Source organism: Xenopus laevis, chromosome 1S (assembly GCF_017654675.1).
Source record: "Xenopus laevis strain J_2021 chromosome 1S, Xenopus_laevis_v10.1, whole genome shotgun sequence".
In the NCBI taxonomy this organism is placed as follows: domain Eukaryota; kingdom Metazoa; phylum Chordata; class Amphibia; order Anura; family Pipidae; genus Xenopus; species Xenopus laevis.
In genome coordinates, this window is record NC_054372.1 from 129,917,785 (window position 1) to 129,942,169 (window position 24,385).

The window sequence follows — 24,385 nt, forward strand, 5'->3', positions numbered from 1 at the left end:
AAAACATTGTTTATGTAAGTCGATCACTCAAGCCCATAACTCTTTAAGAGTCAGAACTGCACATATCTGAGGAAAATGTGGCTTTTTACTTAGACTCATGTATCGCAATGTCCTTCACTTTGTAGGGGGTTAGTCCCCCCTTTGCTGCTCTAACAGCAGGTTTTCTTAACTGCATGTTGGAACATTATTTGAGAGCGTTCCTGAGGTTGTCACCGATTCTGCGGATCACTTCTAGCTTGCAGGGAATCTACAATAGAATACAAAAGGAAGCGGGCACATAGAGTAAAATTGTCTTGATTAATAAAGATAAGTGATAAAGCCCATAGTACCACAAAATGTTTCAAATGGTGGCTGGAGAGCTGTATTGCAGAAGTTCCACCACTATTATACTCTTCAAGATTCCCCCTTTTGGTTACATACTCACAAGATTTTTTTTTTTTGTGCATAAAATGTCAGCCCTTTGCCTTATGATTACCCTCTAGTCATTCACCAAGTTTTATTTACTGATCACAGACTCAACTGGAGAAGCCTTCCTGGTCTCAGAGAAGTACGGACTTTTATTTTGCTGTGGGTACTACATGCTTTATGATCTGGCTATCCTTGTGAGTAGAACTTTGCATTTTAGTTAGTGTAGTGGTAATTGATTTTCATGTGAAGTGTTCGCTGGCGACAATTCGCCTCAATGTCTTATCTGCCTGTGTTTCCAATGAATCTCACTATTGGGACTCGGCAATACTGCTCGTGACCTACGGTAGACCCATTTTAATTAGCCCTGCAAAAACATTTTTATGACTAGTGATGAGCTAAACTTTTCGCCATGAAAAGACACCCATAGACTCCAATGGGTGAAAAAAATTGTTGCGTATCAAAAAGATTTGTTGCCCATAGACTCCAATGTATTTGGCAAACTTTCGACAAAGTGAAGCGGGTCAGATTCTCCCATCACTATTGATAAAGGAGCCGATAGTTTTGCCTCTTTATTAAAATGTCCATTTTCCACTGCAGAGTAAACACAGGAGAGGCCCTGCCATCTACAAGTTTTGGGCACAAATTATTTTAAATCTTGCACCAGCAAACACACACATAAATATAAAAGGAGGAGGCGAACAGAATGCAACTTTCTTTATCTACAGCATGATTGATTATCATGCTGTAGTTTACAGTATTTATTTAGGTATCACAGTGAAACAACTTGTTTATAATACAAAATAAATAACTTGCTTAGAAAAAAAAAAAAGCCTAGCAGGCTTGTTATACAGCATCCGATCTTCAGAGCCAAGTTCTGTCCTATGGCATTTGTGAGCAGGCCATCAATAGGAATCCAGATCCTGTGAGCTCATGTAGCCAGGTGCTGCAGTAAGTCTGTAAAGCTGTGGGCACAAGTACAAAGCACTGAGACTGTAACTGCCATTTGTTTGAGTGCAGCAGGGGCTGGGTAAAGAGCAGCTGCCTCCTTTGTTGCCAGCACAACATCTTTCAGTGCCTGACACAGTACTGCACCTTCTCCCGCTAACCGTGTCTGAAGGGGAGGGCAACTAAGCAATCTTCCAAGTGTATCACCAATGAACACCAGCTTGTGTGCTGCAATCACTAACTGCTTCCCATGCCCCACAAAGACACGAGGGGGCTGTGAGCTGGCACTTGCTAGGAACGTTCCTACACAGGACAATAGTGTCTGTAGATGGCTATGGCTCTGAGTGGCATAGAAATGAAGCAAATGACGATCCTCTTCAGACAGCTCAGGAAAAGGGTCCATCTAAAATGTAAGAAAGTGAACATCTTTATTTAGCAGCCAGTTTAAAGCTCCCCACAGCAGAATGCAAACTGAATGCAACTATCTATTTACAGTGCTCATTGTGGCTCATGTATTAAATGGTCTCCTCCTGTTTTTACTAAAAAGATCAGTCTACAGTCAGAAATGGTTTCTAGGCCTGTTTTTTTTTGTGTGAAAATGCATTATTTTGTAACATCATTAAGCAGAGGTGAGTGCACAGGCTATTTATTTAGTCTTAAATCTGAAGCAAAAAATATATATATATTTATGGCACACTGCCTCATAAAGTAAAAACCAATGTTTATTGAAACATTAAAAAACACAGGTGGCTGCTGTGGAATTAATCTTACATGTACTTAGTCAAGAAATAGGCAGGTAACATTTACTTTTTCAGCTGTTTGAAAAGAAACATCTGATTGGCTACTGTGGATCACAAAACCTGAGTACAAACTTTAATTACTTGACTAATAGTCTGTTCCACTGGCTAAGATTAAGATTTCTATTATGTGGACCAATTATACACTAGCTCATGTTTCGGGCCAGATTATGCTAAAACTTGAGTCCTGTGGATTTTGGGCTTTGGGTGCCATAAAAGTCTCTTGGAGGGGCACATGCTCAAAGGAACAGTTCAGTGTAAAAATAAAAACTAGGTTAATAGATTGTATGTGCAAAATAAAAATGTTTCTAATATAGTCAGCCAAAAATATAATCTATAAAGGCTAGAGTATTTCTGTTATAACCAAATGCAAATTAAACATTGTAATGGCTCTTTCCTTTTACTTCTTCTAAACAGGATCAATAATGCCAAAAAACAGCTGTCTGTGAGGCAGATATTGAAAAAGAGTGGTTACCATAATACATGGGTGTGTCTAGTAGTGTCTGCCTGGAAGGCAAATCCAAGGGATTCAGCTCACTGAAGCTGCTTGCTTGGGAAAATGAATAACCTGAAAACTTCCAGGTGGTGCTCTGGCTTTTCATAGGGATCACTTCATATGAAATGCTGCCCTGGTGTTAAATTGAGCCTTTGGGATGTATTCAAAAGGAATGAGTGAGGAGTGATGGGGATATATGGGATTTCAGCAACACCTGGTAGGCTGCAGGTTTAATGGTCAATCACTAGAGGTAAACAATGGCAGAAAGCAAAGGGCCCAAACCTGTTTAAGTTGTATACTAGTAGGATATTCTGTAAATGACACATAAAGGATCTTATAACTTATTATAATATAAATTATATTGCTATAAGTTTATATAGTGCTTGTAGGGGGACATGCAAACAAGCAATGCAGCAGTAAAGAGTCACTGAAGTTTATCAGAGAGCAAGTCATATGACTGGGGGCACCTGGGAAATTGACTATCTCTAGCCCCGTGTCAGATTTCAAAATTAAATATAAAAAAATCAGGTTGCTATTTTGAAAAACAGATTTCAGTGCAGAAGTCAGCTGGAGCAGCACTATTTTTTGGGAAAAAAAACATGTTTTCCCATGACAGTATCCCATGAACCAGTTAGAATCTGCTCTTACCTGTTTCTCCTCCTGGATGCTGACTTGAACCGTATCTGTTTGTCTGTCTTTGTGCTTTGATATATTCTGAGCAGTAATGGAACCCTTAAAAAAATCAGAAGCTTAGTTAATTGGTTGGATATTGAGAACAGTGCAATGTTACTGTATAAGGGTTTGTTTGCAGTGAAGGCAAACAGTGGGAATAGAATGTTTGCTGGGTTTATTGGTCTTACAACTAGAACTGGGTAAACATGTACCGACAACTATAGCCACAATTGGAGAAAACATAGTGCCACATTCTCTGTAATAATGCAAAGCAAAATGCAGAGGATGTTGGAGCAGGAGGCAAATTTGTGAAAATCTTTAAAAAATCAATGATATCTGAACATCTGTATCAATAAAAACAGTAAAACATATAAGTGCACAGTAATATGGCTTCCCTCCGCAAAAGTAACCTAAATAAACAACTCACTACCTGAATTTGCGTGAATTTTGTAGTCCATGAAGAAAGCCCATAATACAAGTTATTTGATTTATTAAAGGAACAGTTCAGTGTAAAAATAAATAGATAGGCGGTGCAAAATAATATATAGTTAGTTATCCAAAAATGTCATCTATAAAGGCTGACTGGATGTCTAAGAGAAGAAAACACTGCTTCCTGCTTTTCAGCTCTCTAAAGATGGCCATACACAGGCCGATAAAAGCTGCCATTAGATCGAGTCGGCAGTTTATTGGCCCCTGTGTAGGGCCATCTGACTGGCTTCCCCCATCTATATCTTGCCGAAAGTTGGCCAGATGTCAATCAGGCAGGATTAAAAATCACGAAAGATTGCCGCCTATCGGTTCATTGATGTGGTCCCGTGGTCCAACAGCCATATTGCCTGAATTACGATCCGATCGTTGGGCCCTAGGGCCCACAATCGGATCATCCCAATATCGCCCACTTCAGTATGGATATATTGGGGAGAGATCCACTTGTTTGGCGACATTGCCAAACGAACGGATCTCTATGTGTATGGCCACCTTAAAGGAGAAGGAAAGGTTAAAACTAAGTAAGCCTTATCAGAAAGGTCCATCTACATATACCAGTAAACTCCCAAAGTAATGCTGCTCTGAGTCCCCTGTCAAAAGAAACAGCACATTTCTTTCCTTCCATTGTGTACTCATGGGCTTCTGTATCAGACTTCCTGCCTTCAGCTTAAACCTCATTGCCCTGGGCGTGAGCATGCTCAGTTTGCTCCTCTTCCCCGCCCCCTCCCTTCTCTGCTGTAATCTGAGCCCAGAGCAGGGAGAGACTCAGGCAGGAAATGATGTCACACCATGTTAATACTGCAGCTGCTATCCTAAACATAGAGAGAGTTTCTAGAGCTTTTTACTCAGGTATGGTAAAACATTCTACACAATAAATATAGCATTCTAGCTTGCTCTACTGCAGCTAATCTATTGGCAATAAAATGCCTCGGTAGCTTTCCTTCTCCTTTAACGCTGAGTTAGTCAGTGACTTGAAGGGGTGTCACATGGGACATAACAGTGAGTTTGCAATTAATTCTCCGCATTCAGCTCAGATTCAAAAGCAACATGTGCCCCCCCTTAAGTCACTGATTGGTTACTGCCTGGTAACCAATCAGTGGAAACCAAGAGAGCTTCAAAGCAGGAAGTAGTGTTCTGGCTATTATGTTAAACATCTGATCACTCCAGCCTTTTATACATTACATTTTTGGATAACTAACTATATTAGAAACATTTTTATTTTGCACAGCCTATTTATTTACCCATTTTATTTATTTAGAACAATGGTTGGTCAACAGTTGAAAGCCTGATTTGGCATTGAGCATGGGTGGCCAAGTTGGAAAAAATTACATTCATCTGACTAATGTATTTTTATGTTAAACATTAGCCTTTATGGTTGTAGACCCTTGCGCGATAATGTAGAACCCACTACAGTAATGAGTATGAGCTACACAATACTCTTTAATATAGGTGCAATAGGAAAGTGTGAAACATAAATGTAGTTTGTTTTTTATTTTAAGAAAAACTTGTTCTTCAGATTTGACATTTGTACACTCAAATTCCATTTTACACATGGCCCAAAGACAAAGGAGGCAGTAAAATTTGAAAGGGCGATAGAATTGTTCTTATTGCATTTTTTACTGTTTCTAATAACCTTTAATTAATTTTAAGAGTCATTTGTTTCCAAATGACAATTTTCTTTTAAATGATGGTTCACTCCCAGATTCCCTCTACAAGTCTATAATTGTTTCAGTTGGAAACTGACAATAGGACTTAAGCAGCCAATCTCCCTACTTACAGCTGATATTAAAACACTGGGCATAGTACTGGCTGGAAGGCTTGTCAGCAATAGTACAAACACTGATTAATAAACATCCTTTCAAAGCATTCATTTAATCAGCCTGAAGAGGAAGACTCAGAAAACTTTAATGTCTATACTATGGTAAAGAGGAGAAATAATAATATCAATAGTCAGTAAAGTGTGACATAGGTGAGAACAGCTGACTTGGTATTGGAATATACCCAAAAAACCCTAAGCACCCAGAAATAGTGAATAAGGAGCCATAATAAAAAGTGGCAATACCATGTGTGGCCCTTCTTACACTCGCCATCTGTTAATATCATCTGTTTGGTCACCATTGTACCCATCTGTTTCAACTGTTTAACTTCTTTAAGGAGGTAGTTCACGTTAAAATTAACTTTTAGGGGCAGATTTATCAAGGGTCAAAGTGAATTCGAGGGAATTTTCGAAATTCAAAGTAATTTTTTGGATACTTTACTCGAATATTCGACCATTCAAATGTCTCTTTAAAAAACTTCAACTTCAATACTTCGAAGTTTTGATCGTTCGATTGAACGATTTTACTTCAACCTCAGAATACCCAAATTCGATGAAAAAAGTTTGAATTCAAAGTATATTTTACTTTGAAATTTGACCCTTCATAAATCTGCCCCTTAGTGAAATGTAGACAATGATAATCTAACACAATCTGCAACTGGTCTTCATTTTTTTATTGGTATTGAAGTTATTTAGGTTTCAAATGTCAGCAACTGTCTAAGACAATCTGCAAATGGTCTTCATTTTTTATTGGTTTTGAAGTTATTTAGGTTTGAAATGTCAGCAACTGTCTGGTTGCTAGGGTGTAAATTACACTAGCAACTAGTCAGTGATTTGAATGTGAGAGTGGAAATGAATAGAAGAGGGCCTGAATTAAAGGAAAAATAATATAATTAAAAATATAGCCCTGCAGCAAATTTTGGCTGCCCGGGTCAGAAACTCCCGTTTGAAAGCTGAAATGAGGCAGAAGAGAAAGGAAACTTCAAATAAAATGAAGACCAATTCTATAACTTACTAAACATATAAAATACTAAAAGTAAACTGCCCATTTATTACAATGTTGATGTCTAATGTTTGTTATGATGTTTTATTTTAAGAGGATATCTACCCAAAAATCTTTTTTCTATAATGAAAGATAATGTAATTCTATTCCATTGCACCTAAATAAAACATTTTACTTTTTTTTATAGTTATTTGTAAATGAAAATAGTTTAACACTATTCCTGCCTTCCTTTTTGCTTCTCAGTGTGCCAGACTATAGAAACAAGGTATCAGAAATCAGATCTACTCCAGCCAAGACTCCCATTATCACAATACATTGCACCATGCTATTTAGTGGCTGTTAGCTATGTAGTTGGAATTCTGGTAAACATTGCTTTGTGGTTAAAAACATAGTGACTGGCCACTGAATTCTGCAATTTGCACATGCTTCGTAAATGAGCCCCCTTGAAATTTTAATGGTATAAGTAGCCAGGCAGAGTAGAGGAAGGGATAGTACAGATACAGAGGAAGGGATTAGACAGATAAATGATTCTTTCAATAGCATTTACATTTACAAATGTCTGAAGTGTTTGAGAAATTCTTTCAAATACATTTTTTTTTAAAAATGAGTTCTTTAGGTAGATATTCCCTTTAGGATATTATAAAGTATTATAATGTGTGTAATGCTTAATGACGTGTAAAAGGAGCAGTTAACACGCCGCTCACCTGCAGATGTACATAATGATTGTCTCTACACTGTATCCTTTCATACTCGCTGTGAATATCATCTGAACTTGCTACATGTTGAAGTGGTGGTGGTGGTGGTGGTGGTAAAGGACGGTCCTGGATGCTGCCTTTTCGTTGGATGGCAGGAGAGGCTGTAGGCAATGCAGGAAGAGGACGTCGGGAAAGACTCTCACTGGAAGAAAGCCTTGGTCTCGGAAAAAGAAGGCCAGCATTGGCACTAACTAGTCTCATAAAGCAATTGCTGTGCTCCTGAGTTAGCTGCATCATTGGCTTTTCACTGCCTTTGTCTAAAAGTTCTCTAGCTACATGTTCCAGTTGGTCCAGATGCACTGAAAGTTCCCTATGCAAAGCAGGATCCGAGGCCTGGCAAGAACGAAGCCCAGCAACATGTGCCATAACAAGAAAATCCTTCAGAGCCCCTAAAACTTTCTTAGCTGTTCCAGAGTCATCTAGATCTCCTGGCCCTGAAGTCTTTTCTACTCCCGCAAGCACAGGAACAATAGATACCTGCAGTTCTTGATGTAACATCCTCAGGCCTTCCATCGTGCAGGTGCCATCATTACGAGGTTCCCATATAGAAAGTGATGGAATATTTGACTCTCGGCTTCCAGCAGAATCTGCTGAACGGGTACTGCCAGTGCTGCATACTGAGAGGCGCTGAGCTGCTGGTGACTGAAGGATTTCAGGGAGGTGTCCTGAGCCTAAAATATCTTCAGGAGCTTCATACAGATTTTGGAGCCCTGATGCCCGCTTCAAGTTAGATGGCATGGAATATACACCTTCATCTTTCTCATCATCATCAAAAGGGGATTTGTTAAAAGTAGGAGGAACATCATAAATATCTTCTGGAATCTCCTCGGGCACCAGAGCAGCTGAATCTGCAGCCTTTAACCTTAATGCAGGGCTATCGTAGGTGTCTAATGCTGAAAGTGGGTCTTTTTTTAGTGCAGAAGGAGTATCATAAACCTACACGTAAAATAAAAAGAAATGGTTACTGAAAAAGTCTCAGTCAGAGGTGGAATTGAACCTTATGCCACAATCATATCGAGACTTGTGCCATACATAGCAGTGTGTATGTGATATTTGCAAGGTTGTGGAAAAATGCAGCTCTGTGTATAGTCTAAATATGTTGTGAAGATACTATCAAATGTGGGTGTGTGCAAGAATGTTCTGATCATCTCACCTCTGATGGCTGTTGTTTATGTGAGCCAACTAGACGCGGTGAGTTATAAATGTCATCCTGAGCACTAGCAGGTTGAGAAGAGAGACAAAGACGGGCAACAGAAGGGACCTGGTATACCTAGAAAAGAGAATGGGAAATATCAATTGAATTACATTCTCTGTCAATTGTCATAATTTTTGATGGCAGCCAATACAATCTACTGTATATATAACTCACCTCAGTTTCAGTTTGATTCTCGGATCCCTTCTCTTGATTTTTAGGTTCCTCCCTTCTTTCCCGTGCTCCCTTTTCAACTTTTTGTACTGTTCCAGCCTCTGCTGTGACCCCAAGAAAGCGGGGAGCCTGATACTCACTTTCCTCTTGTGGTGTCTCAGGGAGAAGCTGAAGACGATTTCCAGGAGCAATTCCTTGCTGCCCTCTCAGAGAACAACGCCACCAACCACCAAGGGATGGAGCATCTCGCTCTAGAACTAGCATCACATCGCCTCTGCGGAAACTCAGTTCCTCTGGGCTTTCAGCAGAATTATCATACAAAGCCTGAGCCAGCTGTGTCTAAGAAGAGACAGAAAACAAACGCCCCAATTAGAGGGCAGCAACACTTGTAGCACTTATACACAAATGATCAGTAATATATGGAACTAACAATTCGCTATAGGAACATATTTTTTCAAATGGACCAAACTATATACAAATGTGTATTCAAGCTAATGGTTTCTGAAATGTTTACAGAATAGGGTATACAGAGCTACACTTTTTAGCAACTAATAAATAAATGCCTTATTGAATGGGTATTTAAATGTGAAAGGGCATACTATGGCACATTTACTATTCAAATAAATTTGCTTGGCAGGATGAATACTTGTGTAACGTCACTTATGTGCATTACACAGTGCTTCAAAAAAATCACCTAAACACCCAAATAAAAACATTGAGCTTTTGTCACAGTTTGGCTCAAGGCACATGGGAGTTTCTGAGAGACACTACTTCAGAAAGAACCACAGAATCTTCACTGGCAGGTACTTTCACCTGAATGAAAATCATATTGCCTATGACACAATCTCGATGTAACACTGACATCCATCACCCGAGTGACACCACAAGCATTGCTCAGGAACAGGCATTTTGATCTCGGAAACTGCCATGGGGCTTTTACACAGATCAGAATTAAATATGTCCAGAACTAAAGGAAGATGGTCATTACAGGGGCTTCTGTTGAATACACTTTATACCTGCCCCTCTCTTTCTCTTTAAAATAATCCATGTTCCTTACAAAGGAAATAATTAGAAAATCTCCCTGGATAATGGAGTATTGCTAACAATGCTGTCAAAATAAAGGGGAAGGGAGGTGGTTGTATAAAGGCAATCTTATTATCTTCCTTACAAGGACTAAACATGGAGTAGCTTCAGGTTCCGTTTGCTCTGTTAAGGTAAAAAAATAACAAAAAAACAAAATGTTTCTGGATTAAAAAAAAGCATGCTCATCACAAGCCCTAATCACTGCACTCATGTTGAAAGAGAGTATACTGTCCATTTAAGATAATGTCATGACATCATTAAAGGGATACTGTCATGGGAAATTTTTTTTTTTTTTCAAAATGAACCAGTTAATAGTGCTGCTCCAGCAGAATTCTGGACTGAAATACATTTCTCAAAAGAGCAAACAGATTTTTTTTATATTCAATTTTAAAATCTGACATGGGGCTAGACATTTTGTCAATTTCCCAGCTGCCCCATGTCATGTGACTTGTGCCTGCACTTTAGGAGAGAAATGCTTTTTGGCAGGCTGCTGTTTTTCCATCTCAATGTAACTGAATGTGTCTCATTGGGACATGGGTTTTTACTATTGAGTGCTGTTCTTAGATCTATCAAGCAGCTGTTATCTTGTGTTGGGAGCTGTTATCTGGTTCCTTCCCATTGTTCTTTTGTTTGGCTGCTGGGGGGTAAGAGGGGGTGATATCACTCCGACTTGCAGTACAGCAGTAAAGAGTGATTGAAGTTTATCAGAGCACAAGTCACATGACTTGGGGCAGCTGGGAAATTGTCTAGCCCCATGTCAGATTTCAAAATTGAATATAAAAAATCTGTTTGCTCTTTTGAGAAATGGATTCAGTGCAGAATTCTGCTGGAGCAGCACTATTAACTGGTTCATTTTGAAAAAATTTTTTTTTCCCATGATAGTATCCTTTTAAAGAAGCAAACCCAAAAGTTAAAAAACCCCTACCCTCTATATAGACCCCCTCTCTCCTCCCCCCAGCCTAAGTGTTACCCGGGGTTACTTACCCCTCTGTGTAGATTCTGTCCAGCGGAGTTCACGGGCACCATCTCCTTCTCTTCGTTAATCTTCGGAATGAGACCGGCAGGAGCGGCGCATGCGCAGTTGGAGCAATTTTCTGTTTCTCGACAACTGCGCATGCGCCAAAACTCATGAAAATTGCTGAAGCATCTGTCTCATTCCGAAGATTACCAAAGCGGCTGAAGATTGCACCCGTGAAATCCGATGCCTGAATCTGCACCGAAGGGTAAGTAAAAAGTTAGGGGCATTTGCCCGGGGTAACACTTAGGCTGGAGGGAGGGGGGTCTATGTAGGGTAGGGGGGTGGGTTTTTTTTTACTTTTGAGTTTGCTTCTCTTTTAAGGGTGAAACAACTGACACACGTTTTTTAAAAGTTTAAAAAGTTAGGTGGGGACAGCCCCAACACAGGACAAGGACAGAATAGTTAGGTGGGGACAGCCATTGTACATGGAAACTCTCACAGAGCACCTACTAGGACAGCCTTAGTGTACTGTATTTACCTGTACATAGTGGAAAATAATTTTGACAAAACTTTGCAACTGGATAAAGGCCAGGGAAAATTGTCTGTACTCTACAGACTTTTTTGGTTAAACTGTTTTACAGAGTCCAACTTTTGCCCAGGTCCTCCAAAGTAGGCAGGCACCAAATCCTGGATTTAGTTCAGGATTCAGGGAAATTACAAGTCTTTTTAGGCAGGATTAGAATTTTTCTGAATCCATAAAATCATGTGACTTTAGACATGTGACTACAGAAATTTATTTTCAGTGTATGCTTTTTTCTGCCTGGCAATATGCTGATTTGCATATGCAAATTTGGATTCAGACTCAGTTCAATATTTGGCCAAATCCTTCAAGGTACATTCTGTATTTGGCCAAATTAAAAAAGTACAGTCAGTGCAGCTCTACTCCAAACACATGCTACCATTAAAAGTCCAGAACAACAAATACTTATTAGAGCTAAAATTAACTGCCGTTCGGGCTTTGACCATTACAACAGTGATTTGCTACACACCAATATTACAACTAAAAAAATACAATTGCTGGTTCAGGAATTACATTTTACATGGTAGAGTGAATTATTTGGAGTGCAAACAGTGTAATATAGAAATAAAAAGTACATCGTAAAAATCATGACAGAATCCCTTTAGGGTTAGTTCACACAAGGAGATTTTGTCGCTAATGCACACGTGGCGATGCACTTTCCATAGTCGCCCGAAGTTGCCTGTGTGAGGCAACTTCAGGCGACTGGAAAACGCATCACCGCATGTGCATTAGCGCAGGCGACTTTTCGTTATAGCCTATGGGAAAACACGCTGAGGCAGTTCGGGGAGATTGTCGCTCAGAAGACGAGGCAATTAGTCGCAAGGCGACAAAATCTCCCCGAATCTCGTTGTGTGAACTAACCCATAAGGCTAAGGCCACACTAGGCGATAGCGCGGCGATTTGACTCGCCGCGACTTTTCGCCGCGACTTTTAAGCCGCAATCGCTGGGGAAAATTTTGCGCTGGCGTCTATGGGGAATCGCGACAAATCGCCAGCGTAAAAACACACGCGGCGATCTTTTCTCTACTGTCGCTCGAAATTGCCTCGCTAGGCGATTTCGAGCGACAATAGAAAAAAGATCGCCGCGTGTGTTTTTACGCTGGCGATTCCCCATAGACGCCAGCGCAAAAGTTTCCCCAGCGATTGCGGCTTAAAAGTCGCGGCGAAAAGTCGCCGCGAGTCAAATCGACGTGCTATCGCCTAGTGTGGCCTTAGCCTAAGGGTCCTGAACTAGTATTTGATCAAGTGTTGTTCCACCAGTAAAACAGGTTGACTAATAACCTGTATCCTTTGTGTGCATGAAGCAATAGGAAGGCAAACCTGAATGGCATGGGGCCACACAAGGTGCATTATGTACTCTACACCTGTGAAAACTTGAAACAAAAACATTCATTCACACATCAGGCTATTCTGAGAGGCTGATTATCTGACACCATCTACTCCTAAAAGAAAACAGACAAAACAATGGCAATGTTACAACTACACCAGCCATTTATTGCAACCACTCACAGGAAGTACCCGCTATAATATGTGCTTCAGTCTGTAGCCACTGCATGTCCTGCGTATATAATGGTTAACACTTCTCTAAATCAATTAGGAAAACAAAGCAGAGACAGAAATCTGTGAAAAATGTTAATGTGCTCCAAAGTAAATCTACAATCCACACTGCAGACAGACAAAACCTTACTAGCACTCATGTCACTAGAAATGGGAACCCATCCCAAAGAAGTTCAAAATGACAATTTGACAGAAAAAAAATTAATAAGTATCATTGGTTTTTCAGTTTTATACATATTAAGAAAATAAAAAGCCCCAAATATAATTTGTGAACTTTCTAAACCTGATTGATCAGGTATGTACAGTGAAACCTCAATTTTACATTTGTACGAGTGGCCCTACCTACAGTATATTTATGTTTAATACATTTCCCTGATTTTATACCATATTTTGCAGGTCCTCTGAAAAATGTAAAATGGGGAATACACTGTATATGTTTCATAAACACTGCTTTTTCCGTGTCATGTGCCCAGCGTGACAGAGGCTTATCCCTCATTTTTATTATAACAGATTACTATGGGCTTCTGTTTAGTACAGCTCCAAAGGTTACAATGAAATTCACATTTATTTCCTAAAGAATGGTTCATCTAGTACTTGTACTACAAAAAGCTCTTACTGTAGATACAGTACGTCTGTTGTACAATGGTAGAGGTTAAAGATACCTTTAAGAATACAGCTAAAGGGTAATTATACCAGTGCTCTATATTCATTGACTATCACAATGGTAGAGGTTTGGCAACCTCAAAGTTGCTCTTGAGATTCTTCACTTGAGACACAAATATCCCTGTCTAAAAACATCTGAAACCAGACATCCTATATACTAACCGAAGGCCTATCTATGTCCCGAGTGGAGGGGAGGCAGATGCGCACGCAACTTCGGTTAGGATCTATGAGATGCGCGCGCAACTTCAGCCGAAAGACATAGATGCGGCCTTCGATTAGCAGATGTGCTGGAAGGTTAGGATCAGAACAGGTTAGGATCGGGGAGGCAGATGCGCTGGAAGGTTAGGATCTAGGGAGGCAGATGCGCTCACCGTCTCCTTCTGCCTCCCGCCGCCTCTTCTTTCCTGCTCACTCAGGCGGCGACCGCTGGAAGGTTAGGATCTAGGGAGGCAGATGCGCTCACCGTCACACTAGGGGAACCGGTTGCGTACCTGCACGAAAGTCTGTATAAGCGTCGGCCATCTTGCTACTCCTCTGCGACTTTGTCATCCGCCCACTGCCAAATCCGCCCACTAAAGTCTGTATAAGCGTCGGCCATCTTGCTACTCCTCTGCGAGTTTGTCATCCGCCCACTAAAGTCTGTATAAGCATCGGCCATCTTGCTACTCCTTTGCAAGTTTGTCTAATGGCGGCGCTAGCGTCACTCTAGGAGGGGAACCGGTTGCGTACCTGCACGAAAGTCTGTATAAGCGTCGGCCATCTTGCTACTCCTCTGCGACTTTGTCATCCGCCCACTGCCAAATCCGCCCACTAAAGTCTGTATAAGCGTCGGCCATCTTGCTACTCCTCTGCGAGTTTGTCATCCGCCCACTAAAGTCTGTATAAGCGTCGGCCATCTTGCTACTCCTTTGCAAGTTTGTCTAATGGCGGCGCTAGCGTCACTCTAGGAGGGGAACCGGTTGCGTACCTGCGTGGGTGGCCATTTTTAGCAAAACGGGCTATATTATCTCCAAAAAATATTGATGTTGACATGATAAACAACCAAGTGATTGCATTACTTCCTGGACAAAGCTGTGTCTTTCTGAGTACTGACTGTATTGATTCTGAAGACGAAAGTGAGAAACTTAACTTCCCATTAGAATATTTAAACACTATCAACAATGCTGGATTACCACAACACAATCTTATACTCAAAGTAGGAACAATAGTCATGCTGTTAAGAAACCTTAAGGGTAGGGGCACACGGCGCGATTTCGCCGCGATTCTGCGCTAAGCGAGTTGTCGCTGCGTTTTTTAAGCCGAAATAGCTTTGCTAACTTTGGCGCTGGCGTCAATGCAAATCGCGGCAAAATCGCTGCGCTAATTCACACGCGGCGATTCGTTTTCTATTGTCGTCCGAAGTTGCCTCGCTGAGCGTTTCCGGGCGACAGTAGAAAAAGAATCGCCGCGTGTGAATTAGCGCAGCGATTTCGCCGCGATTTGCATTGACGCCAGCGCCAAAGTTAGCAAAGCTATTTCGGCTTAAAAAACGCAGCGACAACTCGCCCAGCGCAGAATCGCGGCGAAATCGCGCCGTGTGCCCCTACCCTAACACTAAGCAAGGTTTATGTAACGGTACACGGTGGGTTGTGAAGAGCATGAGACAAAATGTTATCAAGGCAGAAGTGCTTACAGGATCCCATAGCGGTGATACTGTTTTGATTCCCAGAATTGACCTTACCAGTTCTGACCAGGAATTACCTTTTAAACTTAAACGACGACAATTCCCCATTAAGGCTGCATTTGCCATGACAATCAACAAATCACAAGGACAAACATTGGATAAAGTCGGCATTTACCTATCTGAGCCTGTGTTTGGTCATGGTCAACTTTATGTTGCATTTTCAAGAGTGCAGCGTTCATCTGATGTTAAAGTCAAGATTTTAAGTACAGCTCACCAGGGAGAACTCATTCAAGGACAGGAGAACATTTTCACAAAAAATGTTGTTTATAAAGAAATTTTTCAGTAACACTTTACTACCAATAAACTCAAAATTTAAGAATTCTAATAGCAGATAGGTAATAACAAGCAATAGGCACAGATTCACTCTACATCCCCACAAATTAGCGTCGCCAGTTGCTGCCTGGGGATGCCGAGTGAATCAGCACCCATCGCATTTTGCTGCCTCACTGTTGTTACCATTCTTTCATTAACGATTCTTTAGAGAATCGGGGGTTTACTGGTACCAGTCTAAGATACAGATTCCCCAGTGCAAGTACACAGACCATAAACATACCTTGAGACTTGAGACAGCCTATTCATAGATGGAATCTTTAATTAAGAGTCACTTCCAGCTTCTTTGGTCACAAATGTGATGCATCCACAAATAGAAACTTCAGCCTACAAACTCTGGTGAACCACACACAGACTATGATAACAGACATCTAAATACTTAGGCAATTGCAATAAAGACATTTGTTGTCACCTTTGTGAAATGTACATAATAATGAGAATTACTGTTTTTGGCACATATGAGTACCCATCATTATGAATCCCATTTCCTATAATAACAAGAAAAAAAGAAATTTGATATAGTTTCTGATAATAAAATGACCAAACTCTGTAAGAATACCTTTTCTAGGGGGGCGGCGTGGATACCTGCAACGCCCACTCTGCTGCAAAATGCAAATGATGCGCACCTGTGCCGCTTTTGGGTTTGAAAATTCAAATATTTCAAGGGGCCTCGTTCAAATACTCACTGCCCAACGTAGGTCTATTTTCCACAGCTCCTGGGTGTGTTTAACAAGTCTAATCTTTGTTCCTGACCATTGCCTGTCCCTGACTTTGCTATCCTGCTGCCTGTACTGACCACTGCTTGTTATTGACCATTCTTCAAGTTTTGATTCTGTACCCATTACTGTTTTGTTTTTTACACCCCCCCCCTTTTGACTAAGCTTCTGTTTTCTGTTCCTACTACATTGCTTGTTTGGTACCAACCCATCCTGACCTGTTTCCCGTTTTACTGCTTCTTGGTCCTCTCACATGAAGGCATGGCATCTGAGTAGCGGAGGGCTCCTCCTGAAGCCAAAGGCTGCTGCTATAGGCAGAAGAGTGAGCCGCAACAGGGTCCTTGGAGATAGTTATGGGTTTGGGATACCTTACGTAACACTCTGGGATTCATTTTTTTAAACAATAATATAAATAATAACCCAAAACAGCCAATCTGTATAAAAAGCCACCCTTTAGAATGACTTTTCCTGCATAAAAAACATGAAAACTGGGTTGTTGAGTATTTTAGCCAATGACAATAATGAGTCCTGCTACATCATAGACATAAAACCCTTCAACATTTCTAAGAGATGCAAATGTACAATTGGAAGGACGCATATAACCCACTGACATTAACAGGAATACCCATGGTCAATAGTAATTTAATAGTTTAATATATTTACATACATCTACCAGAAAGATATGTTATTTCCCCAGCACTGGGCAGTTCAATTCCTAATACCACATGTCACTAACATAAGTAAATACAATACTTGTTAAACAATAAGTACATATTGGCTTCATGAATGGACGTGCTTTGTCCTTGTAGCAACATTATTGTAAAATGTTTATTATAACATTAATGCAGACCTTCCTTAACAGCACAAATGTTGAAGCAGCACACCGTTTAACTATAAAGTTGCCAATAAACTAAACAAGGAGATCTGCACATTATTTGGTCACCCATGCACTGGGCCAAATCAAGCAGATCCAATCATACAGAGGGGCCTACTGGCTCTTGAATGAGGGCCACATAAACACACAGATGCAATTCATGGGATGGGAAACTGCCCCATTTATGGCCAGATATCAGTTGGACAGACCCATTGGAGTGTCCCTTACAAGGACTTACAGGCTAGTTGGGTGAGGATCACATCAGCACCAAGGCAGTCCACACTGGACCAACCTGACAGATTTATAACCAGATATTAATTGGGCAGACCCATCTGCAGGCCTCATACAAGGGCCAATAACAGCTACTGACTAGCCCTTCTAGACTTAGCAGCTTATTTGACCGGCAACACTATAACAGAATTATGCCACTCTTTTTTAGACTGGGTCATATCTACTAAAGCCATAAACTAATTCAGTTGGGCTACTGTAGAAAAGGTGCACTATCAAACAAAAATGTAAATGTTTTTTTACAACAAACATACCTGATTTTACAGACTCAAAGGAAGCTGTATTACCTGTAACCATTTTAAATCCACCACTTAGCCTCACAGCATAGTGCAATCCTGTCCTCATTTTGTACCATCATGAAGTAATGGATTCCCACACTTTGATGTCCCCTCCGATTTCCATACTGGGACACATCAAGTCCCAGAATCCATCACTTGAACACTCTGTAAACCTAAGGGAGGGGGTGAAATCGGGTATGTCTGTGTAAAAAATACATTTGGAAATTCAGATAGTGTTTATTTGCCCCAAATGAATGAACTTTTTTGAAAAAGGGGGGTATATTTTGCCTTTAATTGCAGATTAAGGGATGGGGGTGGAGATGGAATACACAAAAGGCTAACCTAATAAATTAGTAGATAGTTTTAATTCCATGACAATAAATTCCAATACAAAGAGTGACAGGAACAACACAGATAGCTGAGCTTGCAGACAATACGGGGTATGAATACCACTCAGCCCAGAGACAAAGATCTCATTTCACAAGCAGCTGCATAAATCTAGGGACAGACAGCTGAGTGCAGAGATACACAATCTATAAACACGAAGGAGACATACACTTTACTTATCAAGTTGAGAGATCGCCATACGAACCCAAAGGCATGAAAATGCCTTATATTTTATAGCAAGGAAAAATGCAGGCACCTTAGGTCTTGCATACAGGGAACTTTGTACATCAGCGTACACCTCGGCGTAACACGAATTACAATTGCAATGCTTATGGTTCAGCAATCTACAAATAAATAATGCCATAAACAGTCAGCATTCTTTTACCCTGCCATATATAAGCTGATCGATAAAAAAAATGGCAGATAATTCACATCTGCAAATAAAACCCTTAACTCCAAAATCTGACAGTGGATTTCACTGAAAAAAGACAGTTACTAACCAACAAATGAAGAAAATCCCACCCCTCTATCACCACTGGTCAGTTATACACACATCTATCCCTTATTTTATTTGACCATAAAACACATTGACCCCCGTTACAAAAGCCTATCAATGATCTTCCTTACCAAGTCATGTCTCTCTCCCATTATGCAGAAGGTGCCTATGACTTTAAGAGAAGAGAACATGTGGCGATGACATCATCCCTGACAGAATAAAGAAACAGAGAGCGCTGTGTCCCAGTCAGTGCCCAGTACAACCCAGTTCATCAGCAGCATGAAACAAAGTCCTCAGACACGTATGGCTATACGACTCACACAGACACATATATAACATGAAGAACACAAAATATGCAGCTCTGAAAAGGCATAAGCAGCCTTTTGTGCTTCTACTCCCAGCTAGCTCTTCTATGAGAGTTGCAGTTTTTACAACTGCACAAATACAAAAAGCTATGGCACAGACAAGGTATATAATCACAGAATGTACATCCTCACCAATCATAAACACTGCACCATCATCATTAAGGGAAGAGGGTGTTATATCAATATAATTAGGAACCATCAGGGTCTATTTGAGTCTCTGCTACAGCATCTTTAGAGAAAGATGTTTAAAACTGAAATGAATTGAAATAATGGGGGCAGCCAGCACGAATAATATGGGTGTTACGTAGGGCAATATGTTTCCTAGATATCATTGCGTGCCCTGCATGTTTGTGCCAGATGCACCAGGTCCAGTTTCTATACCCTGAGGACCAATTCAGTCATGCAAGGTCTGTGTTCTTCAATGCCCCATACATAAAGGATCATGCACCAGAAAATCTAAAACAGAGACATCTGTGCAGCAGTTCAAGCTTGTTAGAGGAATCCTCTAGCTATTACCATATATTAAAGCCTGTATTAAAACAGAAGTGAGCTGTGAAAACTGCATATACCTCATGAGTTGTCAAAACATAAACATTTACAGAGGAACAGATGTGGGCCAGCCAGCCAGGCAACCAGTTTGTGGGAACATATGCAACTTGCTCACTCTGGGGGTGGCCACATTGCTCTGATTTCATGTCTCTTATACAGAATTAAAATTCGAGGAATGACCTATTTACTGAAGAGTGTCAACATTTTGGGCACTCCACAATGAATAAAATCATTAGCTTTGCACCGGCCTGGGGTTTGAATCGCTGCACTGGAACACCACGTTACCTTTCTTTCCCAGTGGTCCCTCTGTCATATTTAGATTTACTCATGTGCAATAGCTTAAAATTGTGGGAATAGACTGTACTGAGAATGTGCAAACCTAAATTGTAGTCTAAGGGGGTTATTTATCAAAGGTCGAATTTCGAAGTTATGTGAATTTTTTTAATTCTAATAAATTTTAATGTACTCATAACTCGACTGGGAGGTTAGTTATGAAAAAACTTGACCATTTAACATTCGATTGAATAGGAACGACATGAAAATTTTAATCAAATTCAAATCAAGTTTTCCTCTGAAAAAAAAAAAAACTTGAATGTCAGGAAGGCAATTAACATCTTCAAGTGGTTCAATGAACCTCCATTGACTTCTACATGACTTCAACATGAACTCGGCAAGTTACGGTGGCAAACAGTCGAATTAGAACTGTTTCTATGGTCGATGTGTGATAAATCTCAAATTCAAATTTGAGTTGGTGGTTTTAAATTTGAATTTAAATTCGAGGTTTGACCCAAAAAGAATTGAAATTCTTGAGATTGAATTTACCATTCGAACTTTAGTAAATCATGTTAGTTTACCATGTTCAATACTGTAGGCCATCTTTGGTGTGTCAGTGACACTCAATACTCATTATGCTCTGGGCAGCTGTTGCAAAGCTATACTTAGTGGTCTTTGGAAATTATCAAGCAAAAAAACTGTTTCCTCTGTCAAAAAAACTGATGCTAAAGGGCTGATAATTAAATGTGATTCAGAATGCACTGGTTTCCAAGCTCTGGCGTAATGCAATTCTGAATGAATTATTCATTATCCTTGTATTGTGATTTTAAATTGAGTATATAGGGTTGATGTCAATTGCATAAGCTCAGATAACAGCCAAGAGTGTGTGCTGTGAATCAGCAGAAAAGAAGATTGAGAGCTACAGGGGCACCTTCAGCAATGTCGGATCTCAGCTTGCTTTCCTCAGCAGGCCAAGAATCCATTGCCACACTGCTCTTGCTCTGTGGTGCATTTTGGCAACAAAAAGTGATATTTTGCATTTTGTGTGGAAATCCACCCACAGTTAGAAAGACAAGGAGAGCAACAGGGCAACGGATACTCTGCCTGCCATTTGCATGGGCATGGTCAAGGCAGGGGGTCTTGCCCATAAACATAAATTGGGGTCACATGAGGTTTATTACACAGAAAAATACTAGGGTCCTTAACAGGCTTTGCTCCTCTTAAACCATGCAGTAACTTAGCTGAAATATCTGTAAAGCTCAGTAACTTTTCTTCAAGGCATTATGAGCCTTTCTTGAACATGAAGGAGTATTTAAGCTTCACTTTTAAATACACAGCAAAAACATAAAAGGTCATTAACTAATGTAATCAGTAAATCATATTTGTCTGCAATAACCATTGCATTACAATTATTTTCATAAGTGTGATTGTTCATTGATACCAAGATTGAATTTTTTTTTCTTTTTAAATTAACTGCATATGATGAATTGGGCATGTGATGATTTGCCTTAATATGCCCCTCAGTCTTCAAATGTTCATATATTTACACTGGAAATCAGCTTAGCATGGGATAGTTTGATTTGTATCTTATAGCTTTGCTTTGGCCATGCCATTATCCATTGCCTCAATTCAGAAAAAGTTGCTTAACGCTAAAGCTAATGGATGCTTAGGCATTTCTACTGCTCTGCCCTTTGTCAGGAGTTTTTTAACCAATGTGGGAACTTCCTGCATCGGTCACAGACCTCTTATCTTTAACTACAGGTCAAATATTATCTGCTTACAATTATAGTTATTGTTATAGTCACCAGTTCCTGGGGAGAACATCAATAGAGAACGTTAGGCCAATAATGAAGTATAACTTAAGGTGTCAAAATGCCCAACATGCCAGACTTCCCAGTGCTTTATACAGTCAAGACTATATATTGATTTAGACACTTAAAAGGAAGTTTTTTTGCTCTTACAGTATGGCAAAGGAACCATTGTGGTTAGTGAGAGAATGGCTAGAATGAGCTATACATAATGCAAGACATGCAGTGAAAGCTTTCTTAAAATAGAAGGTGAACCAAAGTAGAACCTTAAACCATAAATCAAAGGCTTTAACCCCTCATAAGAAATTATGGGCAAATGATTCCTTAAAGGGCTTGTTCTCCTTCAAACATTTTTTTCAGTTCAGTTGGTTTCAGGTAGTTCACCTGAAATAAATACTTTTTCCAATTACTTTCTATTTTCTATGTGCGACCGTTTCTCTAATATTGAATCGTAAAGTTTCATTTTTCACCTTCTAAAGCAACAGTGGGGGTCGCCGACCCTGTAAACTGTTCTAAATAGATACATTTAGTTGATAAATTTCTTATCTCTATCCCAGCTGAGCAGAATCCCTGAGTTTCATTAAAGGCAGCTGTTAGACTTGATACAATATTCCAGAGGTGGTGCTGAAAAATGTATCAACTAATTGTATCAGCTAAATGTTGCAAAATTGTAACAGTTTAGAGTCTGCACCTAAATTACTGAGCTGCCAGGCAAGCAGCAGAGACAGGGGACATTAAAAGTTAAACTTAGATATTGTAAAAACTGTAAAAAATTTAAAGTAATCGTCTTTATTTCTGGTGAACAATCTATAGACAATTGAACTGAAAAAGGTGTTTGTAAGGTGAACAACCAATTTAATGTCGCTGTGTCCAACTGTGCATTCAGAACGTTGGTTTAAGAGTACAGATGCAGCCAAATAATTCAGTCAAAAATTAAAACCCTTGTTCAGTAGCACACGCAGTGTATACATATAAATATATATGCAAGCGGAGAAAAGGAGGCTCTTGCTTCCCACCGAAACATCTTGTACGAGCACTGGCAGGAACAGCATTGGCCCCAAAGCATACACATTGGGAAGATGAATTGGCCTGTTCTAGCTACTCCAGTGTGCACCACTGGCCTTAGAGTACAGTGAGACCAACAATAAACTGTGGGGTTTGCCACATGAAGACACCATCTGGAAGTTGGGAATGCTGCTTGGAATTTTATTCATCCAGTGCTTGTCATTCCTGAGTCTCCTAAGGGATTTTGGCTATTGAGGAATTTAGCTATTTTTATGAGTTTAGAAAAAAAATCTCATGTTGCCCCCTATATTGGTTCAGAAACACTGGGGATACTCAGAGATACAATCGTTTTTGTTTTGTTTTTAATTTGCACATTGCTCCGGTCCTGATGATGAAAATTCGTGTGAATAAAAAGGAGGGGATGGGGTGATGAACAACAGTGGGCCTAGGGGTGCCCTCTGTGTAAATCCGGCCCCGGATGAATAAATTTGACCTGATGTAACAGCCCTAATGAATACCAATGGCAACTGCTTGTCCATTCTGCCAACTTTGCAGTTACTGGGCACATAAGGTTTAACATGGACTAAACAGAGGTAGGAACTGCAGCTGGCAGCAACTTTATATATAAAATATGATTGTCCTTCCCTGTGCTGTTCAGATGAAGCAGCCACATCACATGTATCAATACAAGTTGCACAAACACTGCAGCAACTGCTCGTTTGCCCCATATTCGTTTACAGCATCAAAGTGTCAAGAAAATGATGAGGCCCAGCAGCGACTCCTGGACTACAACACAGTGACAGTCCCAACAATAGCCGGAGGGCCTAGGGTGTGAAATCCTTGTAACCGCAGTGAATGGCTAAATCAGCAACATTTCCCAAAAACAAACAACCGGCCCCACATCCGAGGGCTTCAACGTACCATTATGTGTCACTTACTGGCATCACGTCTGCTCTGGGCTCCCTCACATGCCACACAAGGGCGGGCTCAGCCAATGAAGTGTCGCAAAGTCTGGCACCGGCTGCAGCCCTGTGGGGACACACAGAGTGAAGGAAGAGCCTGTATAGGAGCGGCTCACACACACACAAAGTATCAGAGACACGTTGACAAGTAGCACAATAGTTACAGGACACACACACAACAACATTTACTCCGCACTCGCTGGGTTTATAGGCTTGCGTGGCTGCTGACTTTGGCAAATACAGGCAATGATCACTTGCAGCTTGTGGCAAAGTACGTGACGACGTGCGTATGAGTAAGAGCGGTACATGGGACAAAGTAGAACACGGGGAAAGGTAAACAGAGGTGGGAGGGGTGGTGCGCTCCCATTGAAAGAGGAGAATAGGGACAGGGACAGCGACATTTAAAATGGAGGGGGCAAACAGATGGGCACTTATGGCTATACTCACAGCAAACAGCTCACTTGCCTCGGCTCACCTTCGCTCCAGTCCTACAATTCTGTGCCAGGGCGAAAGGGGGAGGGAAAGGGAGCGCAGAAAGGTGGGGAGAATGAGGTGGAGGGCAGGCCGGGGAGGGGACTTACAGGAGGAGGGGAGCTTCCACAGGGAGGTCACAGTGTAACACGAGAACCCCCCTCTTATCCAATGGTATGATTGCTTTTTAGGAACCGGGTGTAGGACTGCGGGAATAGAAATGTAATAATTAACCCCTTGGAGGTCGGGGATTTCCATGTCACACCTATAGGGTA

The 24,385-nt window shown here is 40.6% G+C and overlaps 1 protein-coding gene across 9 annotated transcripts; it reads right to left on the reverse strand.

The window, feature by feature from the left end:
* Positions 1-1,118: 1,118 nt before the first annotated feature.
* efs.S (embryonal Fyn-associated substrate S homeolog) lies at positions 1,119-24,385 on the reverse strand. Of its 9 annotated transcripts, none has more exons than XM_018243916.2 (7): positions 24,115-24,385; positions 23,616-23,706; positions 8,748-9,083; positions 8,532-8,648; positions 7,328-8,314; positions 3,295-3,378; positions 1,119-1,756 (listed from the first exon to the last, which is right to left on the reverse strand). In XM_018243916.2, the coding sequence occupies exons 1-7, from the start codon at positions 24,366-24,368 to the stop codon at positions 1,337-1,339; spliced, it is 2,289 nt and encodes a 762-aa protein (XP_018099405.1). In that variant the 5' UTR covers positions 24,369-24,385; the 3' UTR covers positions 1,119-1,336. The 9 variants fall into 9 exon arrangements, with proteins under 9 accessions (XP_018099405.1, XP_018099406.1, XP_018099408.1 ...); XM_018243917.2 differs by having other exon boundaries at positions 24,087-24,234; XM_018243919.2 differs by having other exon boundaries at positions 23,599-23,706; positions 24,087-24,234.

What these genes read in the sequence shown, in the direction of transcription:
- efs.S (XM_018243916.2), bottom strand. Translation starts at nt 24,368, where the DNA reads ATGGAAATCCCCGACCTCCAAGGGGTTAATTATTACATTTCTATTCCC. An exon ending in CCAGAGCAGACGTGATGCCA is followed by an intron (nt 9,084 to 23,615) that starts GTAAGTGACACA and finishes GTCTCTTCTTAG; the next exon opens with ACACAGCTGGCTCAGGCTTT. An exon ending in ATAAACAACAGCCATCAGAG is followed by an intron (nt 8,315 to 8,531) that starts GTGAGATGATCA and finishes TTTTACGTGTAG; the next exon opens with GTTTATGATACTCCTTCTGC.